At 42.9% G+C, this 19657-nt stretch overlaps 2 protein-coding genes across 3 annotated transcripts in view; both read right to left on the bottom strand.

Annotated features, from left to right (window-relative positions):
* LOC145963377 (uncharacterized) overlaps window positions 1–12962 on the bottom strand; it is an 81072-nt gene extending 68110 nt beyond the window's left edge. Inside the window, exon 1 of one of the 2 annotated variants that reach the window (XM_083085239.1) lies at window positions 12111–12962. In XM_083085239.1, the coding sequence (XP_082941365.1) occupies window positions 12111–12244 (134 nt within the window). In that variant the 5' untranslated portion in view covers window positions 12245–12962. The remainder of the gene's footprint in view (window positions 1–12110) is intronic. The other variant, XM_083085240.1, reaches the window with a different exon arrangement.
* Window positions 12963–14462: 1500 nt separating this feature from the next.
* Window positions 14463–19558, bottom strand: LOC145963378 (serine protease inhibitor). The gene is made up of 3 exons (XM_083085241.1): window positions 18590–19558; window positions 18183–18424; window positions 14463–18028 (listed from the first exon to the last, which is right to left on the bottom strand). Exons 1-3 carry the CDS (start codon window positions 18696–18698, stop codon window positions 17987–17989), a joined length of 393 nt encoding a protein of 130 aa, XP_082941367.1. The 5' UTR covers window positions 18699–19558; the 3' UTR covers window positions 14463–17986.
* Between the last annotated feature and the right edge of the window lie 99 nt (window positions 19559–19657).

Here is a 19657-nt window from a genome sequence, read left to right as displayed (position 1 = left end):
GTTCCAAATCAAAACAATATTTCAAACATCCTTCGCTAAAATGAGTTTCCTTTTGTACGTGTCGACAGGGACAAGAGGTTATTCCCTTTCAATTACATCACAAATTGCGATAGACACGCGGAATCGCAGCGCGATGCGACAAAGTGGGACGCGGCCAAACGAGCGCGCGACATCCAGACGTCGGATTAACTACTTTCAAACGATTTCTGGATACGATCGGCTGATTGCGCGATACGCGATAATCGGCCGCATCTGCGAGAACCAGTCGGCCGCGCAAAAAGACACCGTCAAACGTCCGTTATTCGCGAGAAAGAGAGAGACTTTCTACCCGTGCGACGACTCGGGTCGGCGATAATCGCCAACGGGGAAAAATAGATAAACGAGGAAAGACGATTTATCGATTCGCTCCGTCGTACACTGTCCGACCGCCGGTAGAATTTTCTCGCGAGGATCGAGAGATCGACTTGTCGATTAAAAATGATAAGTACGACTATTCCGGGAAATTGAATCCGCGGCAAGCGTCGTAAACGCCGACGATAAACGCGCAACCAGACGCGTAGAATCGGACGAAAGAGACGGTAGAGAAAAGGACGATCGCAGCGGCGAGTTTCTTCGTTAAGAGACCCTATGCGCGCCGACCTCGTTACAACGCGGTCGCTCCCCTTCGGTTTCCGTTCGGTTAACCGTAAATTACAACCGCGACTGGTGTGTAACGAGCATAATGGCGACGGTAGTCGGGTGAAGGTCGGCCAACTCGAGCGCGGGAAGCAAACGAGCGAGCGACAGCGAGCAAAGCGAGAAAGGAACGCTCCCTTTTTTCCGCCGGAAAAAATCAAAGGAAGAAAAAATGTGTCGTCTAGCGTCGGAGCGAAACAAATCGACCGCCTTTTCGATGTCCCGCGTGTGTCGAAACAAACGTGTCGCGTCTACTCGAGTCCTTTGCAAATTATCGCGCGACAACTGCCGCACCCCTCGCGATAAACTTGCTTCCCCTGTTTTCGAGTCGTTTCCGTTGCGTTTCACGACGACGGTGACTTTAACCCTCGCGTTGCGGACGAGGTTCATTGTAAATGTCATTAATACGGTAATGGAGTCTGTAGCGCGTTAATAATAAAATATCGCTCCCCTTCAACCCACGGTTTTTGCGACATTTTTTTTACATTTTCCTCCCTAGTTTTCGGTACGTTAATTGAGACAAAATGCGCGTCGAGTGTCCAGTCGAGTCTCCCGATGTCGTTCTCATCGAGCGCTAAAGCGTGGGAGTGCAAAGAAACGTAAACATGCGAAAACATTCTCGTCTCCGAAATGCATTCGTGAATGTATGTCGTACTCGAGAGCCGAGACGCATTTTTCACTCCGACCCGCTCGTGGATCATCTCGCGAGGCGCGTATCCTCGAAAATCAGATTAAAGTTTCGCGCCACCCACGCCTCTCTTTTCCCTCTAACGTAAAAACTGGTTTTAAGGCACGCTTCACGCGCAAATATAAATTCATTAACGCATTATTCATAAACGCCATTCGCGGGCGCTCATTTATGTTTTAAGGACGCGCTCTTTTCAATAAATCTTTAACAAATATCCCAAACTAACTTTCCGCTTTATGTATTCACGCCAACGCGCACAATACGTTTGATATTATCGGATCAAAGAAAAAGAGAAATCTCGCAATGTTTATCGCTTCTTCCCGAAATAGAAAGAGCGTAAAAGAGAGATTAAAAGCTTAAAAGCTTCCGGAACTGTTTCTCTGATCTAAAAGCGTCTAAAAGGCTGGTATAAAACCAAAGGATTAGTCCGAGTTTGACTAGGCGGTTTTAATCAAATGAATCGAATTGAATTGTTACAGGGCCGACAAATCCCCGTCGACAAGTACAAAGATACCCGTCGTTGCTCGCTTCTTCGAGAATCCTCCCCGATCCCTACAGTTTACGCATTGTTCGAGAGAGAGACGCTATCTCGTTACTAACGACGCACTCAAAGTTGAGACAAAAGTAACAAAGGGCCGCGGTGGTTCACCGCGATCGAGATAAAGACTCGAGAAAAAGAGAGAGAGAGAGAAAAAGACGCAACAAGAATATAGAAACGCGATGGGGAACAACGCATTTCGCGCATCGCCAGACATTGTACGTATGAATGGAGTCTCTTTACCCGGAAAAAAGGAAAAAGCGAAGGAAATGCTGGTCCTGCGACGGAAAGGACAGACGCGAAAGTAAACGAAAAGAAGAGAGAAAATGGGAGAGAGATAGACTTGGGCACCAATTACCATTCACCGCCAATAATGGCGTTATGAAATATCACGTCGCGCGAGAAAGCCTAATTGTGTAAAAATAAAAACGCAACGCAAGCGCATACACAATTTAAGTAAAAGTATCCCAAGACGCGCGTGTGACAAGAGACCGACGTGACATTAACTCGCTCGCGCTGAAACGCGATGAGCGTGGCACGACATTGGAACGTGCAGCGAGAGCAGGACGACGTAACTCGAGGATCCGGGCGAATTCGAAAGTTGTTGCGCCTCGGAGTCGAATCGACACTTTCCCATGCGACGACGGGGCGGCAGAAACCTACGAGTATCCCCTAAGCGAAGGAATCGTGACGACACAATGGAGCGCGAGCTCCGTGATCTGGGCCAAAGGTGTCCCGCCGTAAGGGATCGTGACTCATAGATCACCGCGATATCGCCAACGATCCGACTCGTCCATTTCCCTCTCTCTCTTTCTTTGGATTCTTTGCGGCCAGTGTGTGTCGTAATCGCTCGACGCGCTAGTTCTCTCCTCGCGTCGTGATCCTAGTCGCGTCGTACATCACTCGAGCCGGACGTTTTTCGCTCGATTAAGATTTGCCGATTCAAAGATACGACGAGTCTCGCTTCCCGCTTCCATCCCGAGCGCGACATTTTTCGCGACAGACTCCGCGGTTCCCTCGAGTTTCTAAAGCCTCACCCCGCATCGCTCGTCGCTGGAACGACAAAAGTCGTGACTATCGCGGCCACGACGACGTCTTATTAAGAGCCCTTCCGCGAGCCTTCCACGATGACGGCGATTATCACCGATACAGATGCTGCCGTTGATAAAACGTAGCGCCTGTCGAGGCGTCCCGTCGCCTTAATTATGTTTATCGGTCCGCTCGATCGGAACGCCGCGGTCTCGCGGCTCGAGTCTCGAGAGAGAAAAAGAGAGGAAAGAACTGGCGGAGGGAAAAAAGCAGTCGGTAGGTCCGATCCTCGAGGGCGAGAAAATACCGCGCGCGCGATCGCGACGATGAACAACCGCCGTCTTTTCCTCTCAAGGCCGCCATGATCATTGGCCGCGAATCGATAACTGTCGCTGGATCGCGCCACAAGAGAGAGAGAGAGAGAAAATTTTATACGATAAATGTACATTTTTTCCGCTCTCGCAAATAATCGGCGAGCAACGAGCCGATTTCGTCCAGATTTCAAAATCTCTTTCATCTCTTTTCTTTCGAGAAAAAAAATATAGAAATAAACTCTTGCATGTATCGTAGTCACGAGTAAGAATTAGCAACAACGCAATTTATCAACGTTACGTTCGAAGGAAAGCGAAGAGCAAACAAATAATATTGACGAAGATACACGTTGGTATTTAAATCGAAAACGCATCGTTCGATATCCAAAATAAGCAGCGTGTGCTTACTCAGCCGTGGTTTAACCAACCAAAATAATGTAGATGGAAGGTCCTCCGCCAACGCGCGCCCCGAAACCCATAGTAATTCGTAAAGCGTCGACCATCGTCTTTCTCTTGAAAGAAAGAAGAAAAAAACACGTACGAGAGAGAGAAAGAGCAAGAGAGAAAAAGCTTTGTCATGCAAAGTGAATAAATGCGGCTGCAGAGACGCAGGAAGCATCCTTAAAAGCCCAACTGCGCGCGAGGTCTGGTTGCACAACGACGAGGACTTTGGGGAGACAGCTGTTGCTTATCGAGAGAAGCAGCTGGAGTCTCACGGGACGTTTTCTATCCCGAGTCGTCGTCTCGAGAATAAAGAAAAAGTCTCGCGGTGTCGGTTATTCGCCGAGAACAAAATCGTTCGATAACCCGTTCGACGAATATTCTCATGTTTCTAGTTTCTCGAAATCGATCTCGAGAAAGTTTCGAGGGAAATTTCCTCCTACTTCTAACGCGCGTCAGTTTATTGTGCATTGTATCGAGTAAAAGCGCGCTATTAAGCGAAACGTCGTTCTCGTCGAAATATGACGATCGAAGATCAAAGATTCTTCCTCTTCTTCGAGTTAATTAAGATAATAAACTCGTCGGCGTAATTGACGTACTTGACTTAATATCACGAGCGCGATGCGCATATCGATAACTCAATATTGTCAACCGTGCAATTAAATTTTTTCCTCGTCATCTCGCTCCGAAAGCAACACACGCAGACTTGTCCGCTTTCAAGTCGCCACACGACAGCTGCATCGTCGCGCTAACAATTGAGCAAACACAACGGTACTCTCCCGGATAATTTCAGATGCGACATAATTTCTTTCAGAGTCTATACACCGACGCGCCGCATATCGAGGGGATCTAACGTAAGCTATAGATGCCGATCGTCCGCGTATGGCACGTTTCGTCACCCTCGATAAATATAAAAGGACCACGATTATTCGAATCGACGAGACGAACGCGCCCCGTGATCTCGTTTTCCCCTCTCGACGGAAGGTCGTCTTTGGCGATCGGATCGCGCGACACGAGATGCCGAGCAAGTAGGCAGACGTAGCAGTCTGTCGTGCTAATTGCAAGTGCCGTTACCGGGTACGTTCCAGGTGGCATGCCCGTTTCTGTCGCGTTTACTCGTTCGGAGCGCTCGCGTTCGCGTTTGTCGTTCAATCTCGCGGATCGGATTTTTTTCCTTCTCTCTCTCTCTCTCCCTCGACGTCGAAACGATTCCTCGTGACGATTCCCCAAAGTGACCGCGCCAACAGAAAAATCATGTTACTTGTCTATTCAACTCGGTTAAACCCAGGCAATATCTTACATATGCTTCAACGTACGTATTTATCGCGTGCAAGTGTGTCCCGCATCTGTGCCGAAAGAAATGATCTTTTATATACCGAGATACAAAGATACGATGCGGTTTTATTTGTCACATGTCTCGATACGCGAATCTTTGCGTAGCCACGCTCCTGGTCTCAAAGAATTTTTATCGCATCGAGCGTATTTTATCGGCGCGAGCAATAATCGCGAGAGCCATTAATAATCTCGTGGATCTTTATGCGGCGAGACTCGACTCCTCGGCAAACAATAATATCTAGTACCGACGCGGCGGTCGAGCGCTTCGAGGAATGTCACGCAATACGCGCTATCGGTCAATTACGAAGCGCCGGATGTTGTAGAAATTTAAACACTCGCTGTCGGGAGACGGCGATGCTCTTTATGGTATCAGGTTGGGCCTTAGGATACATATACGAAGGCGTATATACGAGAAATATACGAACGCGCGGGGAGCGAGGCAAACGAGACGAAGAGAAGCAGAAGAGAGAGAGAGAGAAACAGCTCCGAGAGGAGCGAGTTTGGCGTGGGTTGAAAATAGCCCGTGGCCGGGCGGAGCATGCAGAGATCGTCCGCTATGCACTTGCCACTCGATATTTATACCCTTATAGGTAGAAACGTTGCAATACTTTTACCTTTAGCGAGATTGTACGACAAAAGGATGATGCTCGTCGGGGACCAAAGATATACCGGCGCATCTCGGAACGCGATTCGCTTTACGAGCTATGCGCAGCAAGGCAAGGGGAGCCGATACGAGGCAGGAGTATTTATTTTCCACAGGGATTCTCTTCGTTATCGTTTCGGATACGTAACGCAAATATTAACATCGTCGCGCCTTCCGTTTTCCACCGGAAACCGCGCAGGGGAGGGAGCCATCTTCCGTTCGTCGAGGTGTGGATAGAGAATATTAAGATGTATAGGACGTAAATTACAGAGTATAAAGCTGCCAAGCTCTATCGCGTCGCGAATAATTTTTGCCATTTATGCGCAAAGTGAGATATTTGCGCGCAACGTAATAATATTATAAACGTATACTTGAACTTGTCCGCGAGGTTCGTCGAAACGTTTTACACACGTTGCTTGGAAATTGTCAAACAACTTTTACCAAAGATATGTACGTACGACTCGATATTCCGCGGAGCATGCGACAAGCATTTTCGCCGATTGAAATGCGCCGATGACTCTCGAATACCGTTTTTCCGTCGTGCACAATCATCTCTAGATGACTGTATACGCGCACGTTGTATCGGACATGTGTGCGCAAACGGAAGAATTTAATGAATAAATCATGCAAGAACACAGTATAAAAGATTAAAACGCGCTTCGACGAGGATCGCTTAAACTTTGAGCCTTTCAACTCTGTCGAGAAAGACGATGTATTTGCGATAAATATCGAGTGATTTTGAATTAAATCAGCGTTAACCAAGCAAATTATTATTAGCCTCTCGAAATAAATTGGGACGACACGTAATCGCCGTGCATTTTGTATGCGACGGTAAAATAATATTTAACGTAGGAGGCAAATCTACAAATGAAACGCTTCTCTCTCTCTCTCTCTCTCTCGTCACAAGTATCGATTATGCGGCCAGAATCGCTTAATTCGTGGGAACAAAACGGCGCTCCCTCGCCACGAGTTTATTTACATTCGTTTGCGACTCTAACGTTCTCCAAGGCGGATACAGTCGTAATGTATTTTTATACCACAGTCCCTTACACCGCGTCCCACGTTTATCGCGTCGACTCGACGATTCGTGTACGCGATTGAAAGAGTCCGCGGACTGTTGGCGACGTTGGAGTCTCGCGCTCCGTTTATCAGCGATTATATACTGTTTATATACGAGGGGAGTTATGAATATATACGAGCCTTACGCGCGGCGGTTAATGAAGAAGGAAAAGAGAAGGAGAACGAGACTCTCTCGTCGAGAGATCGAATCGCACGGCGGGAGCTCGCGCGATTTCCGTCCTCGCGAGAAGGTTACGCAACGCGAGATTCTTTTTCACACGTGCGATAATTTGTTACATACGCTCGGCTCGGACCCGATGCTCCCGGTGTCGCAAACGCCCGGCGGCGAAATAAACATCGGCGCGACTCGTTTGCGCTCGATCGCACGTATTCGCAGGCGGACGAGCGAAAGAGCCAAGACGAGGAAGCCAGGCCCCCGATGAAAAATCGATACCAGGAAGACTATTTATTTAACGTCGCGATACGCTATGCCATGCGATTGAGATACGTGTCGCTGGATCCGAGCAAAAATGTAAACGCGAACGTGCACATAAATTATATAACTTTTTGCACGCGCGCGCGTTGCGACTTAATCGCCTCGATAATTAATTTTAATTTTACGCGATATACGTCCGCATTGATGCACTCATTGAATCGGATGCTTTTGTCCATTTGCATCTTTTGGAGCAGACGAAATATCGATAATAAGTAGAAAACTGCTCGATATTTTCTTCTTTCTACAAAGTTTACATTATCATCATGCTACTTGTCAAGGAAATCAAGTTTTTCACTTTTCTCATTGTTACGAAATTGCCTCTCTTTCCGCTTGTCACGAGAGCGAAGAAGCGGAGGAGAGATGTAGAGATTCACCGCGCATAAAAGCACATCGGGGAGCCAAGATTTCCAAGAGAATCCGGTACCTTTGCGCGCAAACTGCACCGAGGAAAAGAGGTCTCGTTCGAGGTACACGGACGCGTCGAGATAATCGTTGGCATTATGAAATTATTCACGCTTGCGCGTTTGCCGGGCGAATCTCGTGAGAAATTCTAGAACGCGGCAGGTGTTTGGCAAAGAGACATAATCGCGGCGGCGATCATTATCCGATACTTTTTCTTCGCTCGACGTCGCGCCGTCACGATGCGCTATCACGCGCAATGATTGACGGTTTGCATAAATCTTGACGGTGCTTAACGCCATTCAGGAAGGTCTCGGGTGCGTCCAGTCGTTAAGAAGCGTATGTAGCACCATCGCGAGGCGAACCAAGTTGCAACGCACATATAACACGCACGACGCATCAAATGTGCAAATTGTAAAATTTTCAAGACGGACAATTTAACACTTTATTATTTGCAGTAAATTAATGTACAATAGTGTCGCTTGAGATTATTTGCACGAGAGAATGTGACACGTGTTGCGTGTGTATTGTGACGTATACATTAAAAATACTTTGCTTGGAGGAGATGTATTTTAGAAAGAGAAATAAAAGAAAGAGGGAGAGAAGGGGAAGGGGAAGGGCTATAACGAGTCTTTTCCTAGTCGTAGAAATATACAAGCCGTAGATAAAATGTTTAGCGACTACTCGACTTGGCGATTATCGGATATTATATCTGTGTAACGCGTTAAAGTTTGTCGAGAATTTACGGTTGCATTTCCAGCGTTCTTAACGCGATATATATATAAGAGATTTATACGCACAGTCGGTTAATCGTTAATTAGCGCTATCGCGATTAATCTCGAACCTCGTATTTTCCCCGTGCTTTCGTCGCTCCATTTGCTTTTTTAGCTCCGCAATCTCGCACAGAGGCCACATACGTGACCCAACACAACCGGTCATCCGTCCGAGTGATCGAGTATAAAACAATGTAACGTATGCGATAATTTTACACGCAGATTAATTTCCCGTTTATTTTCCATCACGATATAAGCCTTGTTTTCCTTTGCATTTACGCAATTGAGACATTCCATTATTTCCGTAATCGACATTGATGACCCTATTGACGTATCGCGTTGCAAGCTGACTAATCTTACGGCATGCGTGCAATTAAATACGTGTGTCGTATGTATGTATCTCGCCAATTTAATAAGCTCGTCACGGAAAATGACAGAAAATTGACCGTGCTTCAAATATATGGACGCTATCCGAAAATTTTTTCCGCAACTTTTTTTCTAAATGTGACAATTGTTTATGACGATTTTCGCTAAAAATTTTCAACAATCTTGTACAATTTCGGAAAAAACTGTTTCGTGCGATCTTTTTCTCGTTTCTTTCGCCGACCGATACGATACCTTTGGAAGAAGAAGAGAGCAGCGGGAGTCCAGGCGAGGTCATAAAAGAGCGAGTATCGAGACAAAGTCTCGACCTCGATCTCGCGGCAGGAACACTTTCTTTCACGAAAGAAGAGGATCTCGAGAGACGAGGGTGGCCCGAGGCCTCTAGTCGAATGAAATGATCGCGCCGTGAAATGTATGAATTATGATATGGTGTTATAAATAATATATATTAAAGAGAAATTCGCACCGTCGTTATTGTCGTTAGAGATGAAATAATTTAGTGTCACCTTTTCTTCTATCGTTGAATATCAAACGCAAGAAAACATTAAAATTTGCGCAATCTTATTAAACTCTTAATAATCCTCTCTTTCTCATTATTTTATATTCATCGATTACGTTTCTCTCTCCTTCTTCCTCTTCGCACTGATATCTCGTAAAATTTATATGCTTGTTATTTTTCACCCATTTTTAAGACATTAAAAGTGATATATTTCGCTACATTAGCCAAATAATTCTCATATAACGAAAATTAGTAAAACAAATGATGCTAAAATACCGAAACAATAATAGAAAATATGTTTCCCATTAAAAGTTGTTATATTCTTGTAACGCGTAACGACCTATTGCAACAAGTGGCATTATTATTCTGCGGTATAACGCTAAAAAACCGTAGACACGTGTGAAATGGTTCCATAACGAGCATGTTCCCGTCGATGTGCGTGAATTAACAAGCGGTTACGCAAGCTCGATACGCGAACAATCTGCGAAAAATTAATTAAAGGAGAATCACACTAATTATAAGAGGGAAACGCAAATACAAGCATGTTTTTTTCAAATATGCACATATCCTATATGTGTAATTAATTTTAGTATAACGATTGAATGTAATTGCACCTACGATACAAAATGTGATGATGATAAAAGTCTGTTCACCTTCGTTAAAATTTTTAAAAAATTTGTCAAAATTGATTCAATTTAATATTTGAAATACATGAAAGCTATAACTGTGTTTATGTGTTATTAATTTTTTACGATATCGTGAGACTTAAATTACTCTAATGATAAAAAACTCGCGCAAATAACTCTAATGATATTTTATCATATTAAGATAATTAAATAGAAAATTTCAATTTTTTGAGACGCACTAGACTTTATCGATGATATTTTTGCTATGCCGCATATATACGCACACGGGTGTGTGTGTGTATATATATGATAAATACATATCACATATATGATATATACATATTTCAAAATCTCTCAAGATTGCGCTTCCATTAAACCTGCAAGTGATTTCATCGAGTCACGCGCGTGTCACGAAATACTAATTACCCGCATCTCACGTTACTTTGCACGCATCTATCCCCTTTAATGATAAATCGCACGTTCACGCTCTCATACAATAGCATTAAATCGCGTCGCGCACAATCGGATAATTCGTTTAAGGAGCGAGACATTTGTGTGTGTGTGTGTGTGTGTGGGCGTATGTATAAAATATTATATATTATTATAATATAATATAAAAATGTTACAAAAAGAAGAGAATGAAAGTGAGGAGAAGAAGAAATAGGAGAGGTAAAAGAAATATAATTTTTGTTTTACTCCAGATTAGAGTAATATATGTAAATCATATTTTATTTTTCCTTTTTCTTTCACTTTAATTTTAATGTTAACGTTAAGTCTAATTTCAATTTCAATTTTGCTGTAATTTTATTTCAGTTTTTGAATTAGTTTTGTTTTAGCTCGTTAAAATTTATTTCCGTAATCTTTTCTTTGTCTGTCATTTTCGATTTTAGATTCTAGATTTCATTTTAGTTTTCATTTCATTACAGTATGTTTATGTTTTTATATATGCATCAATGGTTATAACTTTATAGACTATTATTGTACTTGTAAAGCTTGTAATGCTGAAAGTTCCAAAGAATAAATAAATAAATAATAAAATAATGCAATATAAAAAAGAGTATTATAAATTATAATATATATTATTTTTTATTTGAATATTATACATAAATATTTCATATGATAAAATTGTTATAAATCGTTTTTTTTTCTTTTTTTTTTAAGGAAAAATATATTTTATTGCGACTTTTTTCAGATAGCATATATCAGAAATGAAAGTGCAATTGAAAACCCCGACATGTTCCATTTTCTCCATGATCTTTTGTTGCTCCACTTTGTGTATAAATTTGCAATCAATAATCTCGCGACATCGAAAACTCCGCGTCATCGTATCGAATAAGAAATATAAATATATTTTTCTTATCGGCCTTTCTCTTTGCGCGTATCTATCATCGACTTTCTATACAGTCTCAGTAATTTTCTACATCTCGACATGTCATAGATATAATATCATACTTGATTTTATTGCAATACGAAATATAGTATATATTAAAAAGATTTGAAAATATCAAATTTTTCTTCTTACCGTTAGAAATTGATTATTACAAAATTTTCCTTTTCAGATTTTAATAAATTAAATTTACTTTTTATCACATTGACACTTTTTTCCGCTTCATTTATTTATTCAACACACGTTTCATTTAAGAGAATTGTGAAATTGATATCAATATTATCTTTACCCTTCAATGCCTTGCATTTCTCTTTCATGCCATTTTTTAAACAACCATGTGTTATCTCATTGACAGAATATATATTCGTAAATGTCCAATTAAATAAACTAAATATCACTCGTTAGCGGGAATGCCATTAAACTGTCGCGTTAAATTTCTTACGCGGAATTTGACGATATCGTGCTATCTATATAATATAATACGAGTATATTGTATCAAAGTTGATAATACTAGCAAAAAACTATACCAGCGTTCATTACAGCTATCGAGTCGAGCATAAATATTGATAGATATCGAGAGCATAACATACACAAAAGAGGATGAGCTCGACCTCGAGAGGTCATCGGAGTCGCGCAGGTCGGAAGCGGTCTAATCCTCGTTAGATTACCCGAAGACAAAGACAATCCGGGGGGGAAAGAGAATGGCGAGATCAAGAGTAGGGAGGGGTGGTGAGAGGGAAGAGGAGAGAGAAGTAAAGGGGAGAAGAGAGAGAGGAGAGAGAAAGAGAGAGAGAGATGGGTTGCGCGCGTTTCGAGTCGTAACTTACCGTGCGAAAGGCTGTTCCTCGACCTCGTAGAGCTCCTCGAGGGTCTGTTTCGAGAGAAGTCTCTCCAGTCTCTCGGGCGTGGGAGCGAGGTGCCCCGGGATGCTGGTAGTCTCGAACAGGCTGTCCGCGGTCATGGCCGTTGCTGCCAGGGCTCTTGTCACAAAAAAGTTGAATCTCGAAACTGCAGAAAATTCCAGAAAACCACGCACAAAAACCACGTTGCGATGTAGAAATCCCAGAAAGCGATGCACACACTGAGAGCGTTTTTTTCCCTTGCTTTCTTTTTCACTCACAGCCAATTCTCTCTTTCGATCGCGCGATTACGATAAACGCGAACGCACGCGCGCGCTCGGCGCATTTCTTTTCGTCAACGTCACGGAGCACGAAATATCGCGTCACTATCGCGCGAGGATCAGGTTAGGTTATGTATGTCGAGGCCGTCAAACACATATCGACGTGTCGGAAAAAAAAAAAAAAAAAAAAGAGAAAAGAAGGAAGAAATCGGATCGACCGAATCGATCGTCCAGCAAGCACTCCGGTCTCCGGCCGCGCGCCACCCGTGTGAAGTTTGCTGCCCGGCGTGCGTGCGCGCGCACGCCGACACTCGTACTCGCGATCCGAAACGAAACGGCTCCCCGAGCGGTCAAACAAACGTCGTGCTCCTTCTCGACGCGTACCGATCGCAGCAGCCGGGGCACGCGCTCTTAATCTCTCGCTCGACTCTTATCGCGCACCCGACCGCTCATCGCAACGATTCACCGACAATTGAACCTCCCACCGTAACGTCCGCGCGTCGTTCTCAGTCCGCAGGCCTCGTCTCCCCACCACGGCGTACCGACGACTGACGACACGACGAGTGACTAGCCGAGGCGCAGAGTGGGGGCGCTACGTGGCGGGGCGATCGTGACGCCGAAGATGGCCGAGCACCGACGAGCACGGCCGAACGAATGCGCGCACGTTACGTTTACTTCCTACTTTGAATCGCCGAGAGAGTTCGAGTTTACAATTTTAAGCCTCTTGGCGACGATGTATAAATCCTTAAAGATCACGGGTCATTATTTGTCAATCGATTTGAAATATAACGTATAAGCGTAAATAATCGATAAAAGAAATTAAAGTTTATTTTTTACCTCTTGCATTGGATTAATATCTAATTTCTTTCCATAAAATCACAAATTTTATACATGTATATAATCGCGTAATTGTTTCGTGTCTCCTTCTCTGTTTTGTCAATCATTATATATTATAGAAAATTACACACGCTTATAATTTCTTTCAATCCCTTTATATTTAGATATAATATTTAAACAGATGTAATTATTGACATGCATCCGAAGGAAGATTGAGAATATTGTTTGATATTATTCAATTGCCATCGCGTTCCAACGATAAGCAACTTTATATACTTATCTGCAATAATTATCTGTACAATAAATTAAACGAGGAGAGAAAATATGTACACGCAATAATAGCTCGTACAAGATATTCTTCGTTTTAAATATTTTACAATTACATCTAGCACTCGAGTCGATTGAATATGCGAGCACGAGCGTGCGAAATAAGACGAGCGCGAAACTTTGCGATAGGCTCTTAAGAGTGTAGCTTATAAATAATTTATTACTTTCCGGCATTTTTGGTCTTTTGAGTTTCGCGCGGACTCAACTAGACGGGCGTTCCGCGTCTCTTCTTCCGCATCTTCGTCTATCCTACGATCCTTGCATCCTCAAAGGCTTAGCCGTATTCAAGCTGGTAAATTGAATAGCTCACAGTCACTGCCGTAAACGGTCCTCCTTACCTCGAAGTAGCAAACAAACGCGGAGCCGAGAGGCCTGTAAAGCATGACAGGATCTTGTCAACCGCCGGTACATGATTATGGCGAGCGAGCATGAATAATGGAATGCATAATTTATCGGTTTCACGGCGAAAGACCGGTACCGTGATGCGGGGAGAGGATAGAGGGGCATAGAGGCGGAGGGTGGGAGCGGTCAAGGGGACGAGTATATCGCGGTTGCAACTATGCGCTCGTATTTTATACATCCTCTAATAAGCCGATGCAGTTTCCGACACTTGAATAAATCAAGCAATCTCGACGAGTAACCGCAATGCCTTCTCGCTCGGATATTCTATGACGTAATATACATTTTTATATCGTATAGCTATTCAATTTGGATGTTAACGCGACAAATGGGACGAGCCAAGACCGGGCAAGGATTAATCGATGAATCATTACACGACATTCTTTTTGTTCTTTTTTTGCTTTCATTACAGAAATGCGTCTCTGGACACGTTCCGGCAGATAATGCACGTCGGTATGCGCAACGCGCGGTTATGTTAATAAAGAAGAAAAAGAAAAACAATTACAAAATTTATCAAACATTACATACATAATAAAACGATGGCGTGTAGATAATGTAAAAATATTCACGATAAAGAAACTTTGGCTCCGTAATGATCTTCTTTTTCCATTTCATCGATGGAAACAAATTCTTTAAACTCTCCAAGCTTCAAACACATGTGTAGGACATACATTTGTCACGCTCGCAAACATCTTTGTGCTTTCGGCACAAATTGCGCAAATGTCTATATAAATTGTGGCACAATGAATGAGGAAAAAGTGCAAGAATGCAATGTATTACGTCGGTAAAGACTCGGTATCGGCTCGGTTGTTGATCATATTTCATTTTTAATCCATCGCTATATAAACGTGGCTATATCGCATTCATAATGACTAAGGAATGCGAGGCCTTCTTTACCCTCTTTACATCTCGCTTCGTCTTCGTCTCATCTTATACATCCGGTTGCGCGGTCGAAAAGATTCCGAGAGGTGATGGGCAATGTAACGGCTGTCGTGAATCCGGTGACAACGACGATGCAGGTGATTCATCGCACAGCATGCTTATCGTCCCTCGTGCATTTATGGGCTACTTGTACATTTACCGAGGTGCCGATCGGCGATTGGCGCACGTTGGGAGATTTGCCAAATGCGGAAGAACAAAGACCTGCAATCTGACAAATACATTGTACATTTTCCTTCTTTTCAAAATTATTTAATTTAAATGTATACGAATTATACTACATTATATTCAATTTAAATCGAAAGAATGTCTTGGCACATGTGAAATTATACACTTGTGCATTCTCGAGACATGGGTGTTGCGTATCTAAATATTTTTTTTTTCAATATACCGTCGAGTCGATGTACATTTCACAAATATCCAAGTATATTAGTATTGATTGTCAACATTGATACACGGGGAAATAATTAACTTGAATCTATCATTTAACCGTATTCGATGCACGTGCGGGAAACTTTTTCGAGTCGGTCAGTGCGACGACAAGTAATATCTCTAATGACATTATTAGGGCGTGCCAAGTTTCGTTACAAGATGCCACCGTTGGTATATTAAATGTAGACATTAGTCAGCTAATGTTTATCGGCCAGAGATGGAGAGCGAGACGGTAAATGTCGGACGCGAGATCTTAATTGGACCATAATTCATCGGCGGTCTTTCTCGCGGTAGGTAATGCCGCGTGTCGCCGTTCTTTTCTCGGATCTTCCCGCGTACACGCATGCAAATGAGATACGCAGATCGTGACGCGGCCCGAATAAATTTCTCTCTTTATAGAGAGTAAAATCATAAAATAACAAATACTAACGCATAGAGATCATCTTAGGCGGAATAGTTCGAATCGGTCATCTGTAATAAAGTCATCGTAATTATACGGAAACGTCAATATCCGCGAGAATATGCGAAACGCGCGCGCGCGACCGATGAACGTCTATTTCGTTGTACGCCCTCGAAATGTTTCTCTGAGAATTTGATTTCCAGAGATTTTCCGCAATGTGCTAAACGAATATTTCATCGATTCGAGCCGAAACTTGAGAGGGGGGAGTCCGACAGTCTCGAACGTGGCTAGAATCGGTACCTACACGGACGTTTCCTGCCGACCCTTCCGGCGCGCGCTTGACAAAAAGCACGCGCCTGCTTTGTTCCGTTCGTTCGTTTTCGTGACCAAGCGCCGATCGCCGAGGTCGCAGCTTCCGTCGAGGTGTCCGAAGGAAACGCGATGCCAGGAGAGAAGAGAGGAGAATAGAGGGAGGAAGAAATTCCCGGTAACTTTCCCTCCTACGCGCGAATGGTTCGTGAGAGACGAGGAGAGAGAAGATTCTCCCATGCTAGCGATGGGATCAACCGTGATTTTTCATCAATTCTGATTTAATCATCGATAGGGTTCTCCTCCATCATCTGGTTACATTGTATTTTAAGTTAACATTGCGTCCTTTTTTTCTGCAAAATTTATAATTAGCATATAAATTTCGAGTATATTTATTATTCATTATAACATAAAACAATAAATTTACGAGATTGTTATAGTCTCTTTTGTTTGAATTGAGATGTAGACGTGAAAGATTATTTGAAACGTTATTTAAATCGTTAACGAAGCGTTAACGAATAAACGTTATATATATATAAATGTGAAATGATGTATTCGCAATCTTAAATGTGTATTAATCTTCCTTGTATCCGTAAACACTTTTTGGATATTTATTAATAATCTCCGACAAAAAGTGAATACTTGCGGCTGCAAGTTATGTTTATCTCAATATCCTACTTCAGCCGTAATCTTGATCTGTTTGAAACAGGTTGTAAATCAAGCACTCTGATCCTAAACGTGCATTTGGTCCTCGGCAGAGTCCATATTTCAAAATGTTAACAGCATGCCATAAATTCTCAATCCCGTTGCTCTCTGTCGTCCTCAAGCCACACAATTTTTTTGTCATATTTGTTTTCTCCCTTGTCCCTAAAAAGTTGATCGAAAGTTCATGACGATAGCGCGTAGAGCGTAGTCCGATTTCCGATGTGTTCCGTCACCGAGAGAATTGGATCGGGCCCATCGCTACCCGAGGCCCCGAAAGGCTGGCGAGCCTTTCTAATCCGTTGGGAATGAGTTGATGTTTTCGCGCCAGCTAGTAGATGGTAACGGACGTGCTGCCTAGCAAAAGGGGCAAGGACGACCGAGGCCGACCGAGACTGGCCTCGCCTGCCTCGCACGGGAGGAAGTCACGGAAAAGAGAGAAACAGCCGCACCGCCCCGCACCGCACCGCACCGCCCCGCTCGCATCACCACCGTCGATCGGAGCGGACTAACAGCAACGACCGCGCGCGCGTCCACGTGTGAGTCGCCGCGCGTGGTACGAAGGCTGGCTGGTTTGTATGCGTGCGCGTGGTTACACGATGCCACCGACACCGGATCTCGACAAGTCGTGCGAGTTAGGAGCAACGTGGGATTTTGTCAAGCGTTGCATCGCGATGGAATTTCGCCCTCTCGACCGCCATCAGCGAGACATTTCCTCTCGACGAGCGTAGAGCCGCGAGAAAAAAAGCCGTCCTGTGGGAAAAGAAATAAAGGTCGATAAAAATTCGAAATTCCTCGCAAATCTTACCTTTCCTTTCCATAATTAACCGCAGCCAGCTCTTGAAATTATTTGCCAAAGACACGCGGCGCATTAGGTTCCTCGCCATGTCTCTCGATTAGTAGAAATGCACCATATGTAAGTCTACGAGTGGGGGGCTTCGCTTCAGGCTTCAGTGAATTTGAAATGGAATTTAAATGGCTCGCGGTACGATAAAGCTTGTACTTGCGTGTTCCTTTTACCTTTTATCGAGTCCTGCAGTTCTGAGTAAGCGAATGCTAAACAGCGAGACGCGTTTATCGTACGGAATGCATGTATACGCAGGTGCACGAACGCAACGTCGATGTACGCAAACACGTTTGAGGAATGTATAATTTATCCAATTTAAACTATATCGTGGTATTCTTTTCGGTGATCGTTTTTATTTCGAGACGTTGACACAAGATGCATTTGCGTTGAATCACTCGCAATTAATTACGCATAGTACATAAAAGAGTGGTTCCTAAAAACACATCTATATTAATGAAGCTCGATAAATTCCGCTCGTTGCGCATCTCACAATCAATTCTTTTCGCCTGTTTATTACACAAGTCACATACGGACTCTTTTATTAACTTTTAACATTCTTTCTGCTTTTCGCAAAGTTAATGTCTCACTCTGGGGCAGTTGTTTTCCCTGATGCAGACGCCGCTGTAATTATCCCGTACGTAGCCGTCCTCGCAGATGCAACCGCGAATGCAGACTTTCCTCCTGGCGCAACTCATCCTTTCCCACTGATCCATATTCTCACACGTTTTCTGGCACGTCCGATCCCCGAAACACTCGCTATACTCCTCGTGTTTCTCGCATTCCACGGAAAGAAACGTGTCGAGATCTTGATAGCTTTGATAATCTACATCTAGAGAACCAAAAAAAAAAAACACTTTCTCTAAATGATATATATTAAGAAAAAAACCCGTTATACTTTCCGTACGATTGAAATTTCTCGCTTGGGAATTTCAATCTCGTACGAATTTGCAAACAACGTAAAAGAGAAATTTGTGTTTCAAACAATACAACTTACAACTCTCACCGACCTTGCCGACATACACAGCGTCCAAATCATCGGAACAATAAACATCGGAAAGAACAGCGAAAGCGAAAAGCATGAATCGCGCTTCCAAGAATCTCATTGTGTCCTAGGTAGTTTCGAGGAATATGTGAGAATAATGCGTGCACCGTTGGACTTAAGTACTCGCCTGATATCAATTTGGTGCACCAATGATATCAACGAGTTTAGTTTCCTCGTATGCAGATTCTCGATATCGACGCGACGTGCTATAAATCGCGACTAAAAGGTCGTTAGATATACTTGGGCACAGGAAGAGGAAAATACATTCATTTCCTTTAGCTGAAAGTCGTAACGAGTTTCTTGCAGTGGTTTTGCGTTATATATATATATTTGTGGAACTTTCAATTGTACAGCAACTTGGTTTACATACAACATATATGTATATATATATATATATATATAGATATTATCTTACTCTACCAAAATTACCGTCTATTATAGCTTAAACTAAACTAAACTCGTAATAAAGAGATTAATATCATATTTGTGTTTTTTTTCACCCGATAATCCTTTTCTGAAAATTAAAGACGTTGAATTTGGAGATACTATTATGATGCTGTGCAATTTCGTTCTTATAATTATTAAGATCAAGCGAAACGGAAGTTTTTAAAAGTTATTATTGTTAGGCATATTCGATATACGAGCTCTAATGGCACGTTAGATTTTGAGAATTTATAGAAACGCGCTATAGTTCTCTCACTTTAATTAATCGTGCTTCTTTCAATGTAACTACGAATGTTCCTTCTCCTCGTTCTCAATCGTACAAAATGAATACGCCATTAGATAGCAATTAAAAGAAAATTCACTTCCGTTTCTGATAACGAATGATAATGAAAAGCCACTCGCCAGTTATATGTCTTTACACTGTACTTATTGCATGTTAATGAATTGATAACGAAAAATCTAATTATTATCGATACACTATACAAGAGTAAATTGCAATATATATATATGTGTGTATATATTGGATAAATACATATAAAAGAAATTTCTCTTGATTCAAGTTTAGATAAACTTATT

The sequence above is a fragment of the Camponotus vicinus genome, unplaced genomic scaffold, assembly GCF_025532165.1.
Source record: "Camponotus vicinus isolate PSW18456_S1 unplaced genomic scaffold, iyCamVici1.0 SCAF_12, whole genome shotgun sequence".
NCBI lineage: Eukaryota > Metazoa > Arthropoda > Insecta > Hymenoptera > Formicidae > Camponotus > Camponotus vicinus.
The sequence above is the reverse complement of the archived record's forward strand: the minus strand, read 5'-3'. Positions and strand labels throughout refer to the sequence as shown.